General features: G+C 40.2%; 1 protein-coding gene across 2 annotated transcripts in view; it reads left to right on the top strand.

Annotated features, from left to right (window-relative positions):
* The window catches only part of RELN (reelin), a 297,263-nt gene that overhangs the window by 107,924 nt on the left and 165,361 nt on the right, over positions 1–23,978 (top strand). For both annotated transcript variants that reach the window (XM_075738184.1, XM_075738246.1), the window contains exon 4: positions 15,735–15,805. In XM_075738184.1, the coding sequence (XP_075594299.1) occupies positions 15,735–15,805 (71 nt within the window). The remainder of the gene's footprint in view (positions 1–15,734; positions 15,806–23,978) is intronic.

Here is a 23,978-nt window from a genome sequence, read left to right as displayed (position 1 = left end):
AGCAGACTGGTTTGGGACACCTTCTCCCCAGTTTTGCAAAGAAAACTGACGTATCGTGAGTTGTGGCACCCTTAGGCAGGGCATAAGGGTGCTCAGTAAAGAGCTGTCATGTACTTAATGACATTAATGTGTTCAAGGCCACAGAGCTCCTTTAGGATCAGAGGTTAACGGTGCAGTAACTAACTGCAAGCTCCTTTCATCTTCTAGTACTTCTGAAATAACTAGGGTAATTTTTCTTCATTATGTTGTGTGTCCTTTGATTAGGAAGGTTATGTTTTAAAATTGGTAACTGCTGTGCATGGTGACATAGTACAGATTCATTCCCTGGGCAACTGTCCAGTTTTCAGACAGTCACTAAGTAATATTAAAATTTTCTGTCACCAGCATTAAAAGGTACCTGTGCCAATTAAAAACAGGAAGATAAAAACATGCAGCAAAATTCAATTTAATTTAGCCTAAGATATATTTCTGGAGTGATAATGCTGTCTGTCCATGCCTCCTCCTCCCTACACTAATTATTTTTGAACTTATAGGTCCATTCCAATGAAAGTTGGCGGCAGCTTAAGTATCTTAATATATTATCTTGGGTGTTTGAATATAGAGGACCGTGCTGAAGGAAACACTGGGAAGGATTATCATATACAAGAAGATCACAAAAAGAAAAATTTGGGGCAGCTCAGGCTTGACAAGGAGCTCCGGTTAGGCATGTGTTTTATCAAACTCCTCCTCAGACAGGAGGAGTTTGAGTTGAGTTGAGAGACCAAGAGAAAGATGATACCAATGTGGCTGCAAGTGATGAGCTTTCTGTGGCTTATAAATCACCGCTTCTTACTAGAGGTGGGGAATGACTGCGTGCACGCTCCCACTGCATGGCGGTGCACAGGAAAATGCATTAAGTTAAGCCACTACCCAATAAACTCATCGTAAAGTCACAAAGCAGCATGGTTTAGCGTGCCTGGCATCAGGAATGTGGCCGTGGGTTTCTGACTTCAGCAGTGCAAGGCTTTAAAGAGGATCTTTTTGTTAAAGTGCATGCCCAAAAATTAAAATGGGGTTTTCTTACTTATATTGATACTAGTTTCAGAAGTGTTAATTTGTATAAACATTTTTTCAAACCACGAATAGTGTTTAAAATAGACTACTAAGGAGTATAGGTGCAGTTCCTTTAAAATACAATTCAATAGGACCAATATTTATGCTCTAGAGAATAAAACTTAACATTTGAATAACAAATACTTTCTGAAATTTAACGTATTTTCTTGTGCATAATGAAACATATGAAATAGTCTGGAAAAAAAGAGCATGCTTCCTAAAACCAACAGATCAAAATTCTTTACAATGTTCTTATTGATAAACTCTTCGAAAGACCAAATATCAGTGTGGAAAATATTGAAGAACAATTTTCCACAACACTACTAACAGGTCCAAAAAAGTAAAGTATTTCCCTACAGCAAGACAACATGGAAATTTTTGCAGCAAGTATAGATGAAAAGATTTGTGACTGGAAACTTGGATAAGGTTCATGTTCTGGTTCACTAAATGTATCTAAAAATATTTATGATGTTTTCTATTTCTCTTAGTTTAGGATAATTTTTCCTATAATTTTATACAGAGTCAATAATACAGCCAGAACAATGTTTAGGTGTAATATATATTGAGAAATAGAAATAAAGACATAATTTGAAATTCTGAAGCTAAAAGGTATATGTGAACATGAGTCCACTGAGTATTATTAATATATAAACACAAGTCTTTAGTTTAAATGCAAGGGATCGGTCTCAGGTCAATAAAATTTAAAAAAAAAAAGGAGATGGGCAGCAATGTCATGCAAGGAATCCAAACTTATTATGAGCTGTTTGATTGAGGGATCCCCAGAAATGGCTGCACCTGGAAGCTAAAAGGCAGAGATCACCAGCTGTGTTTTAAAACATTGTATTTGTTGTTTGCAATATATTGTTTTTCACAGTCTTCCTACTAGAATAACATAGCAGAGTTAATCTTTGCCCATGAATGAAGTCTGCTTGTTTCCTTAGCATGTGCCAAACAAGTGGTACCGCATAGTTAGTGCTGCTATTTTTGCAGCATTGTTTTTAGAGGCTGTTCTCAGATATGTCTTATTTTCTTCTAAATTGATAATTGTATCTCTGTCATCCATACGCCTTTACCAGTTAACAGTTTACTGTTATTCCTTCCATCTGTCTGATGCATCTTGCTTCAAGTCTTTTAACTCACAGCCACATCCATCTCATCTGTAGAGGTGAGGAATCTTCTAGCTTATGGTACATTGTTTTTTCATTATAGTTTTTCAAGATTTCAACAATTCTCTGTGCAGACATGTGATTTTCTTTCCAGAGATCATGGAATGTTTGGTGGCCATTCAAAATGGGAAATTGCCATTTAAAATGGGAAATACTTGTGGTACCTTTCTGTGACTTTCCTTCAAATCTAGTATCTGTTATGACACGGTGATGCTCAGATGTCTGGTCATTTTTACTTGGACTGCATGGGAAGATCTGTCTCAGGGATGGGATGTCACTGCTTCCCATTTCCAGGGCACCCTGCCTGGAGCCAATACTTCAGATAGTTTTTGGCAAAGGGACTGCTCAGAAGGACCAGGGTTTTAGAAAACCTGTCTGATTTACCCTGACACACTCCTGAATTTATCCTGAGCAGCTTATGGGAAGTGTTTCTTCCCATAAGCTAGTAATGGTAGCTTGTAGTAATGGGGCTTGTAGTAAATGCAGTGGTGGACTTACCACCAAAGTTCCTTAGTTGAAGATGAGAGATTTGCAAGAACAAGTTGTTTGCAAGAACAAATTATTGTTGCTTATCTGATGCAGTTTTCTAAAAATAAAAAAATAAAATAAATTCTTCAAAATATGACACCCTGGAAAGCCATTAGAATATCAGTTTTAAGAAGAGGTCCTCTTTTATCATAAGTTTTAGCTCAAGTTTGCTGTTTTATTAATCAACTATAAACTTCTTAGCTATACAAATTACAGATGAATTTTCCTAATTTCCAGCACCACTCTCTTGTGTACAGCACCAGATGTGCAAGTCTCCAATGAATAACTTCATCTGGAATACTTGGGATTTGGGATTCCAGACATGCAGATTTGAGCTCCCAAGCAATATTTCATGTAACAGAGCAATAATTATTTGTGTGTATTTGAAAAGTTCACCTTCCTGGCAACATGACTGAACTGAATTCCCAATATATTCCTTTTGATTGGAAACTGTCATTAGTAAATAAATGAAGAGTCAAAGTCTGGTTGCATTTCACCCAATATTGCCACTTTTTGTTCATTTGAGACAGGGAATCCAGTCTTGGGACTGTGCTAAAGCATCTCAGAACATTGACAAGATACTGTCCTACAAAGATTCATTCTAGTGTTGTGCTTGTTCTCCCAAAGATTTCTGAAAACAAATCTGTGCTCAGAGGAAAAATGAGTCGGTAACAAAGAACCAAGACCAACCACCTATCCTGGAAGTACTTACATTATTGCTTAGATTCTTTGTTACTCTGGTTTCTTTCAAGGCTGTGGTTATAAATCTCTTCATTAATACTTTAAGAGAAGGGGTTTTCGAGTTTGATGCCCTTTTTAATAATAAGCTTAAAGAATTATTTTCAACGCAGTATCAAAAGGAGATATTATGGAAATGTAGCTTAGTGGGTAATTTATTTCTGAGTGAGATAAATCATGGATTGTTTACTAGTGAGAAACATGGGTTCAAACTCATTATTGTTGGAACAGTACATTATATGGGAGATTGCTGTCCAAATGAATTGTATATTGAGAGTATTTATGCCTGTGTTAAGTGACTGACCAATTCAAGCTCAAGTTCACACAGCATTTTTTGTTTAAAATAATCTTGATAACCCTAGCAGTACTTTATTATGCAAAAATACTTAGAAATACCAGAACTGTGAGCCTGGACATGCTGTTGGGCAATGTGGCAAAAAGCATGGCAGGGCTGTGATAGTGTAGCTGACCCTGCTTTGAACAGGAGGCTGGTCTGGAGATCTCCTGAGGTCCCTTCCAACCTGAATCTTCTTTTGACCCTCTCTGGGGTGTGAAGAGGAGTCTGTGTGGGCAGGCCATAGTCTTCTGGGTGGAGGAAGAAAAAAGTCTGCTCGTGACTGAGAAGCAGCTGAATTCACCCATTTTGCAGCTGGCAGCAGAGGGAAAGTGCCAGCTCGAGGGAGCAGAGTTCCTGGGTGCAGTAGAAGTGGAGGCCAGCACCAAGGGGTGCTGGGGCATTGCTAACACCCTGCAAGGAGAGCACAAGAGCTTTGCTCAGCCCTCACAGCTGCTGAAAGGTGCTGGTTTGGAAAGCAGGGCTGGAGGATGGGACCTGTTGTGGGAGGACACAGAGAATAGATTGTCTCTTTCAAATCTGTTGTTATTTCAACTCTCTGCCTGAGGTGGGAGACAAGTTGGATAAGATTTAGATAATTTGGGTCTCTGAGTGTCTCTTAATCTGAACCTTTGGGCGTTACTCAAATGGGCATCTCTGAAGCAAACATCTTTGTTGAAGAAATGCCTGACTATGCCGTGAGCAGCAGGGTCCTACATCTCTGGGCAGTAAGCCCCCACAGCACCCACACCGTAGTACTCTCAGGTGCCCTCATACCATGTCTTGGCCTCACCAGCAATACCTCCAGGGTCCCCAGATATTCTCCTGCCCTTCCCCAGTACCTCCAGCTCCTGCTATCGATGCCAGGCACCTCACCATAATCTCTCCAGTTTGTGCCATGTACCTGATGCCGTTCCACCTGCTTCTTTTGGCTGGAGTTCTGCGATGCTTAACAAATTTGTCATTTTTTTCAGTGGCTGATGGAATTAATTGTTCTCCTAAGGCAATATTTCACTTGCCTATTTCTATTTGTGAGCTAGTATGGTCCTAAGGGATATATGTTTTCTTCCAACACATAAATCTGGCTGAAAATTAAAAACCATGCAGGAGAAATAACTGTCCTTTGTATGATTAGTGACCCTGCATTTTTTTCAAGAGGCTCACCATATTCCCAGCATACAGGAGGTGAGTGAGAATAAGGAGTTCAATAACAACTGTAGCAGGTTCTTCCTTAATTTGATTTTTATCAATCTGTGAAAGGTTTGCATACTTCATTTGTTTTTCAGTCCTCCGAAAACATTTAGGACAGTGGGAAGAGTGCAAAGAAATGTTAGACAAGGAGTGTAATATTTCAGTGTTTGGTGAAGCCTTAGGAAAGAAAACCTGCCCCATGTGCTCTGGGGCGCAGCCTATGGACATTTTGATTTTTGATGGAACATCTTCTAGCTTTAGACTAAAGAGGCAGGTTTTATTTTTCCCTTTTAAGCTGCTTTGCACATTGTGGATGCACCAGTTGCATCTCTGTAATTAATATTGAAATGAGTGTTAAAAATGGGGTTAAATTGGCTATTTGAGGATTTCTCTGTGTGGGTTGTAAAGCAAATACAGGGACTGAGATCCCAGATTCTCATATGGTCCAGCTCATCCACAGCTGCTGGCAACATCCTTTGGGAACAGTGGGCAGCTAAAGCAGGTTAGAGCAGGCTGCTCAAATCTGAACTGGGAAATGGATAGCAATACAGATGACATGAGAGCAGTGAACCAAAAAGGTGGTCTTAAAATCATCCCTTTTTCCATTATTTAGGATCTTTTAAAACCAACATTGTTTTCCGCATAGGATCTCCTATGCTGTTTCAGATTTTACCAATGTAGATATTAAGTGTTTTTAAGTTTTCACTATACTAATAAAATAGCTGAATACATTATTTCTTATCAGCTTTTATGTAAAAATGTATCATAGCAGAAAACCTCAGAGCATCAACTACCTGCAAATTCTAGATTTTCTGGAATCACGCAAAACCGTTGGCACTTCTGGTGGATATTCTGAGATGCACAGCCATAAACTCGCAGATAGGGACAATCAGTATCACAGTATGCACACAAAGTTTTGGCTGTAATGAACTGGTTAATTCTTTTGTGCTATGAAAAGCAGTTTTCAAACTAAGTGTTGATTAATCCGATTAGATGCAAACCTTGCTTTCATTTTTTTGCTTTTACCTGACATGCAAAACCTTAGAATCATGGGACTGCAAGATAATGTGGACTGGAAGGGACCTCAGGAGGTCTCTAGTCCAACATCCTGCTCAAACCAGGGTCAGATCAGGTTGCTCAGGGCTTTAATCCAGTTGGGTCTTAAAAAATCAGCAGCAATGGAGAGGAACTGCACAACTTTCCTTGACTGACTGCTGTCATGTCTCCCCAAAGTCCAGGCTGAATGAGTCCCTGGTCCCTCAGCTTCTTTTCGCAGGACAGGTAGGTGCTCTAGCCACAACCGTCTTGGAGGCCTCTGCTGAGCTCACCCCCAGCTGATCAGCACTGCCAAACTTAATTAGTACATGTTGTTAACAAAAGGATCATACTCATTTTTGATGGAAAAGACGACAGGTAATGGGTGCAAGTTAGTCCTGGGGACATTCCGATTGGACTCAAAAGGAAAATTTTTCATAATGAGAACAGTCAGCCATTGGAATAATCTCTCCAGAGAAATGGTGGATTCCCCAACATTAGACACTTTTAAGATCCGGCTGGACAGGGTACTGGGCCATCTTGTCTAGATGGTGCTTTTGTCTAGACAGCGCTTTTGCCAAGATAGGTTGGACCACATGATCCTTGCGGTCCCTTCCAAGGATATTCTATGATTCTATGATTCATTGTAGAAGCATATAGGAAATAACTATGTGCTGCAAGTCCATTTGCTCAATACCTGTAAGTTCCTTTAGAGACGTCAAGTACTTTATAATCCACAGTAACTGTAACATTTCTTCTTGTGACAGAGGAAAACAGAAAGGTTTTTTTTGTTCTTGGAGGATAATGTAGGTGATTGAATGATATCTTGATTAAATACAGGCTTTAGAAGACTACACAAGCAAAATTGGGGAAACCCAGTATTTTTTATACCAAAAAATGTTATATATTAATTAGTTTAGGGTTAAACATAGATTTCAAATAGTTACAAATACTAAATGCATTAAAAACCTAAAATCCATACAATTGATCTTTCACTAGATAATGAAGTACAATAGATTGCAAAACCTAAGACAAGGACAGCACACTCTCCCAAACACTGAAAAAGGTGGAAAACAGGGACCTAGTTGTTGGCACTGTGTCAATAGGGAGACAATGGATGCTTGTTCTATTATTTATATGAGCTGACTGCTTGGCAGATGCCACTGCAATAACCCTTTATTTAAAATGTAGAAAAAATAGAATTTGCTTTCCTTTATAATCACACAATGCAAAATACTAATGAAAATGTTGGATTTCCTGTAGCTGAGAAGAAAGTATTGTCCTAATCTGCTTTCAGTCAGCAAGAAGCTCTAATCATTCCCGTCACATAAAACTAGATAGAATTAAAAACCCCCATCTTTTTATTCTCTGAGATACAAGGGAAAGGAGGATGAAAATGTTTATATACAGTTTAGAATGGTAATTCTAATTCTTTTCCTCCTTCAGAATGCATATTTACTCTTCTGTTGTATCCCTCTTTTTTACTCACACCTTGCAACCAAACAGAAGTTTGGTGGTTTTTAGGACTACAAAAAAAAGTTCTTATAAACTGTAAAGCGTAGGGGCCGGAGCTGCCTGTGCACCCTTCTTCTTCCAGTGCTGTAACCTGAGATTCGTTCTGTGCAATACAGGCTATAATTGTATCACAGAATCACAGATTGGCAGGGGTTGGAAGGGACCTCTGGAGATCATCTAGTCCAACCCCCCCTGTTAAAGCAGGATCACCTACAGCAGGTTGCACAGGATTGAGTCCAGGTGGGTTTTGAATATCTGCAGAGAAGGAGACTCCACAACCTCTCTGGGCAGCCTGTCCCAGTGCACGGTCATCCTCAGAGTAAAGAAGTTTTTCCTCATGTTCAGATGGAACTTCCTGTGTTCCAGTTTGTGCCCATTGCCCCTTGTCCTGTTGCTGGGCACCACTGAAAAGAGTCTGGCCCCTTCCTCTAGACATCTGCCCTTTAGATATATATAAAGTGTTGATATATGTTAATCTCATTTATTTTTCTACTTGAGGACATTTGTTTTATTCAAATCTTGGTTAAAGGAAGCCCTTAAATTAAATGTGTACTTAAATCAATCCCAAATCAGACCAGCGCATTTAAATGTACGCAGCCTCGCATAGGTTTCTATGTTAAACCATAAAAACTTAAGTACGCTTCGTCTTGCCCTGATGTTACCATTTAACTGCCATATCCCTCCCTTTGTATCTACATCAATTTATGGAAAATCGTATTTTCTCAAGCATATAACTTTTTTTTTTTTAAATGCCAGAGAGCAACAACAAAAGTGCCTCACCTTGAGGCATGAATGAAATGGAATGAAATGAATGATATGGAAATTGGTTCGGACTTGACTCAAAATTCATTTCTCAGGGTGGAGGGTGGCTGTCTGTTGTGGTTTAACCAGCCTACTGACAGCCAGCTCTTCTGACAGCACTAGAAGAGAGTAAACATGTAAAACTACAACACTAATTTTACTTATGAGGAAGTAAAATGCTGGCAAAAAATGAATGGCTCATTCTATCCATATTTCAGTTAATATTTTTGACTTAAGAGGGAAAGGGGTTGCACTTTTGTTTGGGGTAGTATAGCCACATTACAAAAAAAGTGCAGAAGATACAAAAAAGGTGCAGAAGATGTTTAGAGAAAGAGCTCAGAGCCCCGTTGTCTACGTGTCTTAGAAGTGTGCGCTGGACGATGCATATTGTAAAAAACGTACGTATAAGGCCAACACACAGAAGTGTGCACGGACCACTGCACACTTGAACAGTGCCTCAGCTGAAGTGTGGTTGAAGTTGTAAGCTTTAAAAATGTATGTCTTCCATGGAGTGCACTGAATGAGAGAAAAGTTCTGCAAGGCCAGCTGGATGCAGGTTGGGTCTAGCAACACTGAAAGAGTTACAAGTAGTTTTTCAGAGTGCATAGAGAGCGTGTAGCAGAGGGAAATAGCCCATGTCTACACAATGTGTTTTATCCCAAACCAGTGAGAGTTTCTATCTATGTTTTGATGCCTGTTTCATTGATGGCAATGTGGTCTCAGGTAAAGCTAGTCTCTCAACACCTCTCCTCTGAAGACAGGCTGAGAGAGTTGGGGTTGTTCAGCCTGCAGAAGAGAAGGCTTGAGGGATATCTAATTGCAGCCTGCCAGTACCTGAAGGGGCCTACAGGAAATCTGGAGAGGGGCTGTTTACGAGGGCATGGAGTGACAGGACGAGGGGTAATGGGTTTAAGCTGAAGGAGGGTCGATTTAGATTAGATATTAGAAAGAAATTCTTTACTGTGAGGGTGGTGAGGCACTGGAACAGGTTTCCCAGAGAAGCTGTGGATGCCCCATCCCTGGAAGTGTTCAAGGCCAGGTTAGACGGGGCTTTGGGCAACCTGGTCTAGTGGAGGGTGTCCCTGCCCATGGCAGGGGTGTTGGAACTAGATGGGCTTTAAGGTCCCTTCTAACCCAAACCATTCTATGATTCTATGATTTTCTGTCTCTTAGACTTTATTATTATTTTCTAAAAAATTTTTAATAAAACTTTAATTTTGAGAAGGCTATTCAGTGCACCCTTAGGTTGACTCTTGAGTCTCTTTACCCACATGGGCAGTCCCCAGAGATAAATTCAGAGACAAGAGAGAAGGTGAGGTGGCTCTTGTTCCTCTTGCGTTTACTCTATATGAAGGCAAAGGAGTCTTAACTCACCCATGAAGTAAGTCAGGGGCATAATTTATGAATGTAAACCACAAACTTCAGCATAGGACAGCTGTCCCAAATTAAATGATTGCTCTTTGCCCTCTAACACATACCCTAGCTTTTGCTGGCCGTTTTCATCCTTTCCCTCTGAAATCTTTTCACCTCTGATACAAGCTTTTAGAGCAAGCATGCTAATTCCAGTCTCCTGAACAAACATTACATAAATAATTACATCTTACTTGCCAAATTTCCCTGGCAGTTTCAGATGAATATGATCAAGACAGATGACTGAAACTGAAAAAACAACTTAGAGGCATTTAACCAGAAGCTGAAAGCCTCCCACCCAAGCACCTTCTGGACCAACAGCCACGAGTGCTCTGTGCATTTTCCCTGCTCGCCCCGACCCCGGTGCCATCTTCCAGTCAGGTTTAATATGTCGGTCTTGGCTGCTGTTGGAAGAAATTGTCACGGGAGGTTTCAGCCATGTTAGGAGACACAGGCTAAAACACACCAACCTGGCCTCACCTCCTGCCGCGCACTGTAAATGGTCATTAAATTGCCTTTGCAGGGCACTGTGTTTCATACACCCACCAAGAGAGACTGGACACACCTGTCCTGTGCACTTAATCTCCAAAAGGCTTATTCCTCATCTTGCTTTTGTATTTATTTGGAGACCTCTTAATTAGATGGTATTTGGGTGGTGGTGGTGTATTTTTTTAAAAAAGACAACAACTAAACCAGGACAAGCAGAGATAGTCACGCAAATTTAATAGTGCCTTAAACCCCACACAGTTTATTTGCCTAAAGAGGGCAAATATCTACCCTGGCCTCCGGGCAGTGCTGCTGTGCATCCTTCCCACACGTGGAGCAGGCAGAGCCAGGCAGCACAGGCAGTGCCTGTGCACGGCTCAGTCCCTGGTACCCTCCTGTGCTGAAACACTTGTTTTAAAATGCAGCCTGTTAATGAAAGCATGTTAGCATGTAAATCCAACGTGAAATATGAGATTCTTCAATATAAAACCATGACAGCAATTATTGGGTATGCATTGTTTTATGTTCCGATCCAGCCCAGGCTCGTCTGATGCCCAGCACCGACCATCTCCCCCGCAGCAGCAGGGAGGGAGCACAGTTTGTGCTGTCAGTGGATCAGTCCTGATCTGGGGGCACAGCACTGTGCGGTTTGGGAAGACCAATCTCAGCTTCGCATAGTCACTGATTTCCCTGGAGCTGGCAAGTGGATGTCACTGTATTTCCTGCAGTGGAAGCAGCCACGAACCATTGCGTACAGATGCGCAATGCAGCTGCTAGCAGTGGGCACAGGGTTAAACTCCACTAGTGCGGGTAAAAACATAACATTGTTTCCCTTGGTCCTGCTGAAGACATTTTTTGGGGCATCATGAGATGGAGTATTTAACTGCAGGAAACCTGAGTCTTTTCCCAGATTCCTCCCAAATGAAATTGTCCCAGTGCCTTCCCTCGCCAGGGAAAGGCGCGGATGCCAAGCACCCCTGTAAGGGCAGAGTGAGTGCCAGGCGTGCGAACCCCAGGGCACGAGCAGATGGTGACAGCTTCAGGGGAAGGTCTGGGACAGGTTCTATGCTCTGGGACACACAGGTCAGCATGCTGCATCTGATTGACTGGAGTCCGGAGGGACATCTCTCTACAGGTTCATGAATGTATGTAAGTGTCTCTGGATTTCTTTTTCCCAAATCACCTGGAACGATTTGTGTCATTGCACAGGGGCAAAATTGATATTACCTCGGCTATGTTCAGAGGAGCTGGCAACAATGTACTGGAATAAAGTGGTTTTAAGCTTTTTGGCACTTGAGCAGGGTGGCACCGCAAGTGCCACAGGTGACATGGATTATATATAGTTCAAGTAAACAGTCAGCAAGTCATTTCTTTTTTTTGCTTTTCAGTGACAGACAATCTAAAATTCTTTACTGGCACCTGATTTCAACTTGAATAGTTGCGGTTTAGGAAGCAAAACTCTTTACAGCATTTCTGTAGTTGAAGCGTGGGGTTAGTAATGCCTTGAACCGCCGTGATCCTTGACACCTGATACAGTCGTCTTGTGTTCAGACCTCTTTCTTCCTCTGTCAGCAGTTTACCTCCTCTCACTACTTCTGAAAACACATTTTCCTCTCTCTCTCTTGCATAGCCCCAAGCAGACAAATGCATCTAGGCTAATGGAAGTTTGAAGTTTATATAAAGAGGAACCTTATTACCTCTAAGTTGTTTTTCTTTCGAAGATCTCACTTAGCATGTCAGGATGTTCTTGTTCCCTCCCATTTTTCTTTTAGTTCTCACCCCTCTGGAGAGATTCATTCCCGGTGAGGAATTACCTCCAGGGACACATGGGGCATGCATCTTGCCTTTTGGCTGACTGGCAGGTTAGATTTGATTAGTCACTTGCCCTTCAGCTGGAAATAAATAGCAGGCAATGACAGATTGGAACTATAGACTGGTGGGGAGTAACACCAATTAATAGTTGTAAGTACCCCTCATCTAAGCAATATTTAACTACATTAAAGACTGTACAGAAACTTTTGAAAAACAGCACAGATGATACACATCAAGAAAACAAAATCCCATAATTAACAGTTGAATAATTTTCTTTCTCTAGTAGAGTCTTTTTCAGGCATTGCCAATATTATTTTTATTATAATTACTATAATACTATGTAGTTTTTATACTTGAGTGTCCACATACAAATGGATATGGTTTTAGATATATTGCATATTTTTAAAAGAGAAAAATCCCAATTCATGATCCTGTTCCATTAATCTCACCTGTCAAGTAGGAACATCACTGACAAAGAAAGTTCAATACAGAAAAGGTATGGGCTTGTGCTTCTTTCTAAAAGTAGCCTAGTTCATGCATAATTGCACTGCATTATTGTCATTTGCTCCATGAATAAAGCATAAATACAGAGCAAAACAAGCAGATAATACTGGTAAACTGACAGCAGCAATACCCTTAATAATTCTCTGAAGCTGCAGAACTTGTGCATGTGCCCGCTGCAAAGCTGATGCTAATGTGAGCATATGCTGTAGGAAGCAGTGCCCTTACCGCACGGCACTGCTGTCCCCAGGGTGCAGACCGCGCCTGCTATGGAGCACCAATAATTGGCTCCTGGTCTGCATTATCAAGCGAGGGATGATAGACACAGAAAGATGCAGATCATTCAACTGGCTGCTGGCTCTCTCCCCAAATCCCCTTTTTCTCACACGCATGCAGAGATCCAGTAAAGAGTACACAGTTTGGTATTATTGGTATTATTTGGTATTTGTTTGCATTCAGACACACACTCGAGCTCCCCTCTGCATGTGGTCCATGTTTCGAGAGTTTGCTCCTATCTGCCTTATAAAGGAATTTTGTGGCTGCCATCATCGTAGTGTACATCGTGAATTGTATCCTGGGCTGGTGCATAAACAGCGTCTCTGAAGTCCCAGTCCAGTGCTAATGTAAGTTTTTTTTCTCACTGTCTGCAAAGGGCTCTCTCTTCCAGCCTGGCAGCCTGGGGGAGGGATAGAAATGTTGTACAAAACACCTTCTGTGCCTTAGGTGTGGCATTTTCTCGTATGTGCCCAGGAGCATGGTGAGCCAGGTTTTTGCTCCAAACATGGAATTCCCGCAATGAAACATATTTGCAAAACGTGTCTGTTGGTGCTGCGTTGGCAAAGCTGGCTGTGGGATGCTCTGCCATTTCACCTGCTGGAGGAAGTCACCATGTCTGGTCCTTTTAAAGACGCCTGGGCATGTGTTTGGTTTTGGAGATTGTTTGGTCCCATTCTGACTTGTGTGTCCACATACCTCTGACAGGAAATTTGCAGAAATGTCTATAGTGATCATGGTTTCTTGCATGTTCATCACAACAGAGCTTTAAGAAATACTTTAGTTCATACTTTTAAAAGAGAAGTAAAGTCCCAGCTCTCTTGCTTTTCTTTATGCGCTGGGGCAATGTATTTGGTTTTATTTTACTCTGTACGCAGTATGGTCACTGGTCATGACAGCAGAGGAAGAAATGCTAATGAAGAACTACGGCATGATGTTTTGCTGAATTTTACAGAAGTGTTGGAAATCCTAAAATCGTTTCCATGATGCACGTGGTAGGGCATACAACCAAAGCCTCACGCTGGTAATGTGATCCCAGGGCTGTGGCCAAAACACTATTGCTACCAGGTGAGGTGAGGCTCCAGCTTTACGGACGCCTCTGAAAGTCCAAGCAGATGGAAAAAGCAACACGAGTGCCCTAAAAGCCCTAGGAGCACCAGGTGGCCATAGTTTTGTGTTTCTGCACACACATGTTGGTGTAAATAGAGCTTTTCTAAATGAACAGGAAGCAAATAAGATCCAAGAAGTTTTTGTTTACTCCTGTTGTACTCTGACAATTTCCAGATGGGTTTTACCGTGAGGATCCACCGTATATGAAAAATTTAATATTAAATGTGTTTCTTTTGTTGTTCTTCCTTGTCAGTATAACTGGCCTTGTAGCCGAGAAAAAAAAAAAAAAAAAAAAAGAAATATTTCTACTTTCCTTTCATAAGATTCTTTCTGGCCTCTTCCTGACACTTTCATCAGCAAGCGAGGCGTGATCCATTAGAGAGGGCACCCAGCTGGCTGCAAAACCAAAACACTCATGAAGCAGCTTTCAATGTCTTACTGTTGAACCGAGAGGCTACTTCAAGGAGTTCATATGGATCTGTCTTGAGCCCATTAGTGTTAATTATTTTCATTACTGACTTGGAGAAAGGATAAAGAACACGTATGAAGAGTGTATATCAGTCTGGACAGATATTGGAAGAACTTTGGCTGCAGGAAATCAGACTTCAAAGGCAACACTGGCAAATACTGAAAGGTTTTGAAATCTCTGAGATAAAACTGAAGTTTTGAAGTTACTACGCTTAGAAAAGAGGGAAGAAATGAGCAATTGGAAGTAAAGAATAACTAGCACTGTTAGCATGACAGCTCTGTAAGAGAAAAAACAAATCAAATTGCATTGTATTTCTAGCTGATCATGAGAAAACAAAATGACAAATCTTTCTCCATGGTACATTAGCTGGTCTGTTAGCTGTGGGTCATTAATGGGAAACAATTATTCTTTAGACAAAACTGGTGAGACCTCAAGTACAGAAACTCTATGTGCAGCTATAGGCATTTCACTTCTTCAAAGACAGAGACAGACTGAGACCAGAGGAGACCAATAAAACAGTATGTTGTTCAGAAAGTGAATGGTTAGAGGACAGGCAGTGTGAAGGTACCGGGCTGCTTACTTTGAGGGGAAAAAAGAGAAAGAATGATGATGGGTGGGTTTGGTTTTTTTTTATTATTATTATTATTAAAGGAGAAAGTAGTCCACTTCAGCTTGTCTGGACAATGAGGGAAATTAAAAGAACAGCTCAGCTGACAGCAAAACCCAATGCAGCATACCCAAAGATGTTGTAGGGTCTCCTTTTTATGGAGATGCTGGACAGAGAGCTTACTTGTCTCTCCCTTTGTTTCCAGAGAGGATTTCTGGACACCCATTCAAGCTCTACTTTTCTATCAGCAGCATATAACAGTGCTGCCATTGCCATTGCCTATTGGATCGTGTGGCTATTAATTTCACAGAGCAGCAGATCTGCAACCATTTCCTCTGTTCTGCATTGAGACAGGGATGCTTTCTCAGGCAGAGAGATGTGCTTAGCTTTGCGATATGCTTACTTTTACTTATGTCCTTCATTGAATCCCTGTGCCAGTGCTTTTTTTTACCAACCTAGCCATAGTGGTTTAGGAACTTTTCTTTTGCTATGTTCAGAAACAATCCCTACAGATTATTCTATGAATTTAAAAGAGTGCAGAAAGAACACAGGAAGAAAGCAGAATGGGACTTCTGATTTAATTAGTCAGTCATGTGTATACATATACATATGCATATATAAATACATATACTACATTATTTATTGTTGTCTTTTTTATGTTCACAGGGCTACAGCTACTCATAGGGGCCAAGTTATATTCAAGGATGCCTTAGCACAACAGCTGTGTGAACAGGGAGGTAAGACCCACCATCATATTAAAAATATCTGGCAAATGTGGTTTTCCATAGTACTTGCATGTCAGTGTTACTCATCATGAAAGCTTAGTATCAGGATCTTCTTTATATTCTTAAAACTGATACTTTCTTTGGCTTCATACTTCCCATTAGTTATCCAGTAAAGTCTTCTGTCCTCTCTGCTAAACATTGGGGAATATACAAAAGTTAAAGTAAATCCTATTGTGTTATACACTTACCTGAAATCAGCCTGTAACAACCAATATTTGTTTTTTTGTCAAAACCACAAGCTGAGTTTTAAGTCTCACTGCATAAACTTTAAGCAAAAAATACGATATGCCTGCAGCAAAGGCTTTGTTTACCATCCAGCTCACACGTATCTTTGTGAAGAACCTGCCTTCCCATTTTGCAAAAGCAGGCCATCAAGTTTTTGCCCATCACCTACAACATTTCATCATTTTTATAGCTAAACAAAATGTTTGACTTTTACACAAACTTTAAAAACCCAATTGTTTGCACATCTTATCATATATATCCTTTTGATGTGTAACCTAAAAATAAATGTCCTGTTGTCAGCTGTTGTCTACCAAGAGTACGCTGCTTTGAACCTGCTTCATTAAAACAGTGGGAAGTAGAGAAGGTATCCAGCATTTTTGGTACAGGAGAGAAAGGAATTTCTGTGCTGATCCAGTTTTGTCCGCAAAATTCCAGTGATATTTCTATGTAAAAAGAGACAGTGAAATATGGGCCAACCAGTCTAAGATAAATATTTCAGAATTAGAAATGTGTTGTCATATTAACAAACAAGATAAAATCCCCCAAAATACATCTTTTGGAGGCATTAGAGCGATTGGGGTGGTCCTATGAGTTTGGGAATATCTATGCAATGGCTTTTGCAATAAGAATATGTCAGGAGCATATATTGAGTTATTCATATAAGGTATGAATAGTACCTCCGTGATAATGAGGGAAAAGTATTTCAGTTTTCAGTTTCAGTATTTGAGTTTTCAGTGTTTAAATATTTCGGTGGGAAGTAGGAAGGGTGATTCAGAGAGGTGACTGAAGATGCTAGCTAACAAGCTAGGAAGTTAGTTATATTTTGAATGAATTAGAAAAGCGTAGCACAGGTGCTGGCAATCGGAAGGGAGTGTTATAATGATCTGGATGGAAGAGGACTAGGCCAGGTGTGTATCAGTATTCTTACTGTGTGGAAGGAAAAAAACTTCTGGAGAAATTGCCAAAATGCATTTGGTATTCAGAACAGGAGATGAATTGTACCCCCCATAATGTTGGTGTGGAAAAGTAATGTTTTGGTGACTAGTATGAGGGAGTTTGGGAACAGAAGTGTTGGCAGGATCACTGTTTGGGATGTGCTATGGAGGACGGAGAGGATATCTCACACAGGCTACTGGCTGGATGGCCACAAGTCAAGAGTGGTAAAATTAATATGCAGAGCCATCAGCGTAAAATGATGAAAAGGCTCATAAGCAGATTAAATTCTCCAAAGCAGGGCTGCATAGTGAGTGCACCACAACCCAAGGCAGTGTGTGGGGCCAGAACGGGTGAGGAAAGGAGAAGGAAGTAAAAGACCTATCAATGGCAGAGTGACAGAGAGCCAGAGAGCTGGCAGTGACCAACACGGTAAAAGCTACATGCAAGCAAGCTGAAAGGTAATATATGACCATCAGTGTCAGAACTGGCAGCATGGTTAAGGAGAATATGGGCAAAGCAACAAGATTTCTCCCTGCTAGAAGCAAATACCTTGATAAGTAGAGACTAGTGAGTAGAAATCCATCCATACAGGCTTTGACAGTCCATCCTTCAGACATGCTGTACCAGGAGAGCTGACAGAAGAAATGGTAGTTCTTCCACCCTTCTCTGCTTTACATTTTTCCAATTTTGGAGGATAACTTAGCCTCAAATCAACATTTTAGCAATATTTGTGTTGCTTAGAACAATCAGTTGTTATGGTACTACATGCTGTCTGCAAGTTCACAGGGACTCTGCAGGACAAGGAGAAAATGGGATTTGTGTATCAGTTGCATGTAGAGAATAAAAGACGCTCAGATGTGCCATCCCTGGGCCTTCACTGGCTGCTCAGCTGTGACAGTCCCTTTGCGTCCTCCTCCCACCCAGTCACTGATAGCCATGTCCTGCACTACTTCCCTGAGAAGGCCTCCAGCTTCCCCACCTTGTCATTGTCTCCCGCATCCTGATGGATTTTGGGTTTCCTGTGATTTTCCGAACAATTCTCTTTGCTTTATACACAGTCACCTCAGAGACTTTCTGGATTTGTCTTCTCCAAAATATGTGATGTCATTGTGGTTACTCTGCAAACATCAGGTTTGACTTAGTCAAGGATCACCAAGAGGTACTGTTCTATGAGCAGTTGACAATGTGTAGCAGCCATGTAATCAGTCATCCCTGCCATACTGATGTGCAAGGTTCTCAGAGGTTCTCTTGGTCCTTTTCGCACATTTTTATCCTCACCAAGGCTTCCTTACCCTTAGTTTCCTGGCTTGGGCACAGTTTTCTTGACTCAGGTAGTCAACCACCCTGTTGCCCATTGCCCTTCCTCCTGTCCATTCCAGCACTAGGCTCTCCTCTGCCCTATAGCTCTTATTTCTCCAGCAGACAATGTGCATTGCATTAGTCCCCCTAACTAGTGCCTACTGTTATAACTCTTATACTGTTAGGATTAATTTTCCTATTCAAATAAAAGATGCTTTCTTTGAAGCAAACCTCGCTTGTTTTATTCTACGAAGACAATCACAGTTTCATCAATACTGTTAATGTAAACAAAGGATTCTTTCAGAAAGCATTAGTGAATTTCTTTAGATGCAAATATGATATTAAGATATATGCAAAACAGCAAGGTAGATTGACATAAATGAGGTTTTATGGTCTGTTTCTGGCCCTAAATATTACTATACTGAAATGCTGTAGTGAATGATGTGACATATTAAGTAAAGAAAATAAAACCACAGGGCAACTTCATAGATTTATGACAGGATATCTTTTTAATATGTTCACTGGAGATGATAGCAGACTTCATAGTAACTAGTACAAAGGATATACATGAAGAAGTGAAAGTAGCAAGGAATCTCAGAAATCATGTTCACTGTGGCTGTCCACCCTCAGATGTGCATTAGTAAATCCTAATGGAGTTAATGGGATTTGTGCAGTGAAAGGAAAGCATAGTCCTTATTTTGAAGAGAATTAGAGGATGATAAAGGGGAGCATTAAGGGATGGCAGTGCCAAACAAAAACAGCCCTATGTATAACATAAATGGACTAAGGAATGATGCCATAGGGAAAGACACCAAAGAAAGTAAGATAATCACTTGAAAAAATGTGTGTTCAGCACGTAATAAATATTTTAGAAGCTCGAGAGATCTTTGAGAACTGATGTAAGCTTTAAAGTTTTTTAAGAATTGTATTGGATATTGAAGAAACGAGGGATAAAAATCATAAGACAAAAGAGTAAATCCAGCACAAATAGGCAAGAAAACAAAAAATGTATAAGCCAAGACAGAATGGATAGATGTCTTACAAATTCTTTTAAGAACAAATAAGAATGTTAATGACTGATGATGTTCTTGCCATTAATAATATCTTCAATTATCAATATCTTTCACTTGTTGATCTAATAGCAAAATAAATGGAAAATAAGGTAAACTTATTATTGTGCAGATAGATTTATATTTATTCCTGGCTTGAGTAGAACAAAAATCATACATTAATAAACAGTAGCAAAATTAGAATAGAGTTGGCAAAACATCAGACCTGGCTGCATTGCCCTGTAGAACTCAAAAGAGTTGAGGTCTGTGTGAAAACAGCAATGCTGCTGGGAGGAACAGCTCGTGGTGCAGGGTGGATGCAGCCGGTACGTGTGTCAGACAACCCCGCCTGCCTTTACCGCACCAAGTAGGGTGCTAAGGGGTTAAGGAGGCCATTTCCCAGTGCACAGTGTAACTTTGGACCAGTAGCATCGTTCTTTGGAATAAGGACCATACTGGGAGATTTGTGAGCGTGTAATTTAGTTCTGACTGACTAGAGGAGAATCTCAGACCAGTAAAACCCAAGAGCTGGAAAAGATGAAGGATGTTGTTCCCTCCTAGTGCAAAATCATTCCTTTCAGCATAGTTCCCAGAATTTTATACAATCTCATACTCAATGCCACAAATTATAGCATTGGGATTCCTTTCTTAAGAAACCACTCTACAGTCTGACGGATGTCTCCGTATGAAAGTGAATCCTGAGAACTGGCCCAGACTCTCTTTTATTTGATAGCCTTTGCCTGAATGTTTGTGGAAGAACCTTTTAGGTATGTTTTGTACCTTGTAAAATTTAAGAACACTCTGAAAAACAAATGCAAAACAGATTGCAGGCTCTCAGGCTTGACCAGAGCAGTATTTTACGGAACAGAAGACTGGAGTTTAGAGCTGACGTATTGTTCTTTGGCTTATGTGTCAGCGAGAATAATGCAGCCCTTAGGCAACACACTGACTCTCTCTAGGGGTATGTTCAGCCTCTATCATTCAATAGCAACTTTGTTTACCAGTTGAGAGAAAGTATTGGCAGGAGTCTAAATAAAAGCATTAATTTCCTTTTGCATCTTCATCTGGCTGCTAATGACAAGGAGATTAGACTTTTTTCATAATCTGCAAAATAGAATATACCTGTCTCCACATCTCATTTGAGATGAATTGATGAGCAACAGCTAATGGCTGCTGGCTGTTGAACTCTGAGCACAGTCTTCATCTGGGAGCATTTGAGCATTTGTGTTTCTGCAATTCACTTTTATATTTAAAAAAAATGTTCGGGGTTCTAAGAAAAAAGAAGAAAAAAAAGTCTATTTATTTTCCAGTGAGTTTTAAGAATATTTTCTTATGCTGTATTCCCTACCTATCCCTGTACACAGACTTGACCCCACAGATTTATGGAATATGGGTGTCAATAGTACAAACTGATGTTGCTGGAACACATGTTTAATTTGCATTATGCAAGCTCTTTTATCTGAATGGAAACTAGTTTTGCTTAACAGTTAACCATTATCACGTTTAATGATTTTGGTTCTTATTCTTCCCTGGACATCAGGACCATCACCAAATCTTGTTTCCCTCCTCATATTCCAGCTCCTCTATCTGAAGATGATGTTCCCTTCCCACTTCTCTCGTCTTTCCCTCCCTTCCAGTTTAACCAAACCATGACATATGTTTCTATTGGTTTAACCTTCCAGTAGCCTTACTTCATCCACAGAAAATTTTAACCTTTTACTCCAAAAGATGCCTTCATTCTCTCTCATCCCATTGACACAGAGCCCCACAATGACCCCATTGACTTCTGAATTCCGCACTACTTTCCCCAAGTTTCTCACGCTTCCAGTTTGACTGTGGCCTTTCTCTCTCTGAATCACTTTGTATTGTGTACTTTATTCTGTTCTTTTCCTTACCAAAGGGATTGCCTTGTCTTACAAGGCAAGCATCCTACATTTCCTTACATTTTCTCATATTGTATTTGCTCATGCCTCTTAGATGGTGAACTCTGTTGAGCTCTGTTTCCATTTTTTGCTTAGTAAAATTTGTTTCTTGTAAAGCTCTGTATATACCCAGGGTGGTAGTTAAAAATCAAATAATAAATTTATTTTTGTTATTTTTTTAAAAAAGAAATTACATTCTTATTCAAGCTAAGATGCATTTTGGAGCCACACAAATGCTGATTCTAAATTTAAAACCATCCAACCAAGTGCCTAAGGAACATCTAAGAAAGTGAATCATGGTTTAAAATAAGAACTAAGATGGCCTTTTTTCCCCCTCTCAGTCTGATGTTTTGTATAATTGTTTTTAATTGTAAATGTTTTATATCTTTGCCTTGTATAGCTACTCTGCACCATATCACATTTTTTTAGCTTGGTTATGTTATGCAAGGAAACTCTGTTTGATTTCAGCCACACTGTGTGGCCTACTGTACGGTCCATATTGGTTTAAAATAAGTAGTTATATAAATTGATTAAAGAAGGCAGATCTCAAAATATTTTAAAACTACTGAAGTTGGTTTTGTGTGATGTTCTAAATTTCTATAATTTTGGGGACCTTAACTACAACACTTGAAGATCAAGACAGTGCTTTTCTGCAAGGAAATATAAAATGTAATACAGAAATTATTCATAGGGAGATTAAAGTCTAGCTTTATCACTCATTAAATGGTACCTTCACAGTCTTTTGTCATATTCAGCTCTGGAATTTGAATTACAAATTAGATGAAGGAATACCTGAGGCAAAAATACTTGGGCTTCTCAGATCCTATAGAGACTTGGGAAGCATAACCCCTCCTCAACATAAAGTCTTTATTTGTAAGAACAACCTTTTGTCCAACACTAAGTGTTTGCTTAACTCCACCTTTAGTTTTTTTAATGAGTTGTCAGTAGCACTAGTATATATCTGCACAATTTCCTTCATTTCAGTCCACTGATAAGCAGTTTTGGTTTGCAATACATTATGCATACAACTGAAGAAGCATTTTAGGAAAAATTCTCATATCCCAATTTTGTATTCTTTGTCACATAAACAGCTGGTTATATTAACAAAATGCTGAAGTCAAAGGAGATTTCAAATTTCAAGATTTTAAGTTTGCGCTATGCCTGTACCTTTTGGCTGAATGCTGAAATTTTGCATAATAACTTTAGAAGGTATCGTTAGTGATTGTGTGTAACCTTGGCTGCACTGCCTTCCACAGAAAGCCTCTTCCAAAGAGTGATGCCAAGTGACCTGACATGAATGACAGTCATGTCTTTCACTTTCATTTTCAGGTCTGAACTGCTCTCGTTGGAGAGGAAGGTCTCTTTCAGTTGACTTACTCTCAAGGGCTAATGAAATTTGCTTGGCCAACTAATGAGCCTGCCCACGACGTGGCCTGACATGACCATCCTCCTTATAGATGAGGACTAGTGGAGTGGCTCTCAGCCACACCTGTCCTTGCAGTGGATCATCCCTTAGTGATGATCTGGAGTTAATGAAAAGGGGTAATGCAGAACATCAGAGACAGAGGTCTTATTTTAAGCTTAACCTCTTACAGCAACATGAATATTTCAAATCCCATGCCATAATGTACTACTTTTCCTACAGGCAAAATCCAGAACAGCCTGCATTGCTCAATCAATAATAATTCAGTTAATCCATCTTAATCCATTTCTTCTGTGCAAAGAGTTTTTAAAAGTTTTCTAGGGAAATTTATACACGCCTCCATGGAGAAAAACAATGCCTGGGACTTCAAGGGACAAGCACAGTCTATTCCTGTGTAGTACCCACCAGGGCAGCCTGGTGTTACCCTGGGGCAGTGCCAAGCTTAATCTGCAACTGGAGTTGTATTGCTACAGATTTCGTACTGACATGATGTGAGGTCTTGGCCATTGCTTGAGTCATTACTGGTATTTCTGCTGGGGAAGTCAAGACGGCATGGAAAAGTTTCTTGTGTAAAAATGCAGCAAGTTAGCTGCATAAAGAAAAAAAGGTTTTGTATTTCTGCGTGTCTGTGATTTCTAGTTAGCATCAAACTCTCAAGAATGCCTTTGCTCTTCGCTGTGGTAAAGCTTTCAGGGGTTCTGTCGTTGTTTGCAGCATTGCCTATGTATATATAAGGTTACTGGATGGAGTAAAAGCTGACAGTCTCCTAAGTTGTAAGTCAGTTAAACTAAAGGTTTACAAGATCACCCAACCCCTGCAAACTGGAGGCTGCAGCGCGACTCTTGTGTGATTACAGGTTTCCAAAGCAAAGTCAGTTCAAACCACTTGCTTTCCCCTCCTTGGATTTGTCAGTGCTTCCCACCACGCTCGAGCTGCAAGTCCTTAATTTTATCTCCAGACCTTTAGTCTAAGCTAAACCCAGACTGCTTGCCATTCTTTTCTGGTCTGCAGATACCTCAGTTGTTTCTTGCTCAGTCTTTTTAATCACCAACTTCCCCATGAAATGTTGCAATTTCATTACAGAATGTCACGCCTCCATGCAAACCCAGTATTTAAGGAGAAATCAGGAAGAGAAAAACAAAATTCTTGAGATTTGTGTTGGACTTTCTATTCAAATGACTATGTGTGAGGGCTCTACACAGATTGCTGCATTCATTTTTATGTTTATTTTTAATCTATTTTAAATTTGTCAGATGTTATGACAGAAATTG

This window comes from Balearica regulorum, chromosome 1 (assembly GCF_011004875.1).
Source record: "Balearica regulorum gibbericeps isolate bBalReg1 chromosome 1, bBalReg1.pri, whole genome shotgun sequence".
Lineage (NCBI taxonomy): Eukaryota > Metazoa > Chordata > Aves > Gruiformes > Gruidae > Balearica > Balearica regulorum.
The sequence above is the reverse complement of the archived record's forward strand: the minus strand, read 5'-3'. Positions and strand labels throughout refer to the sequence as shown.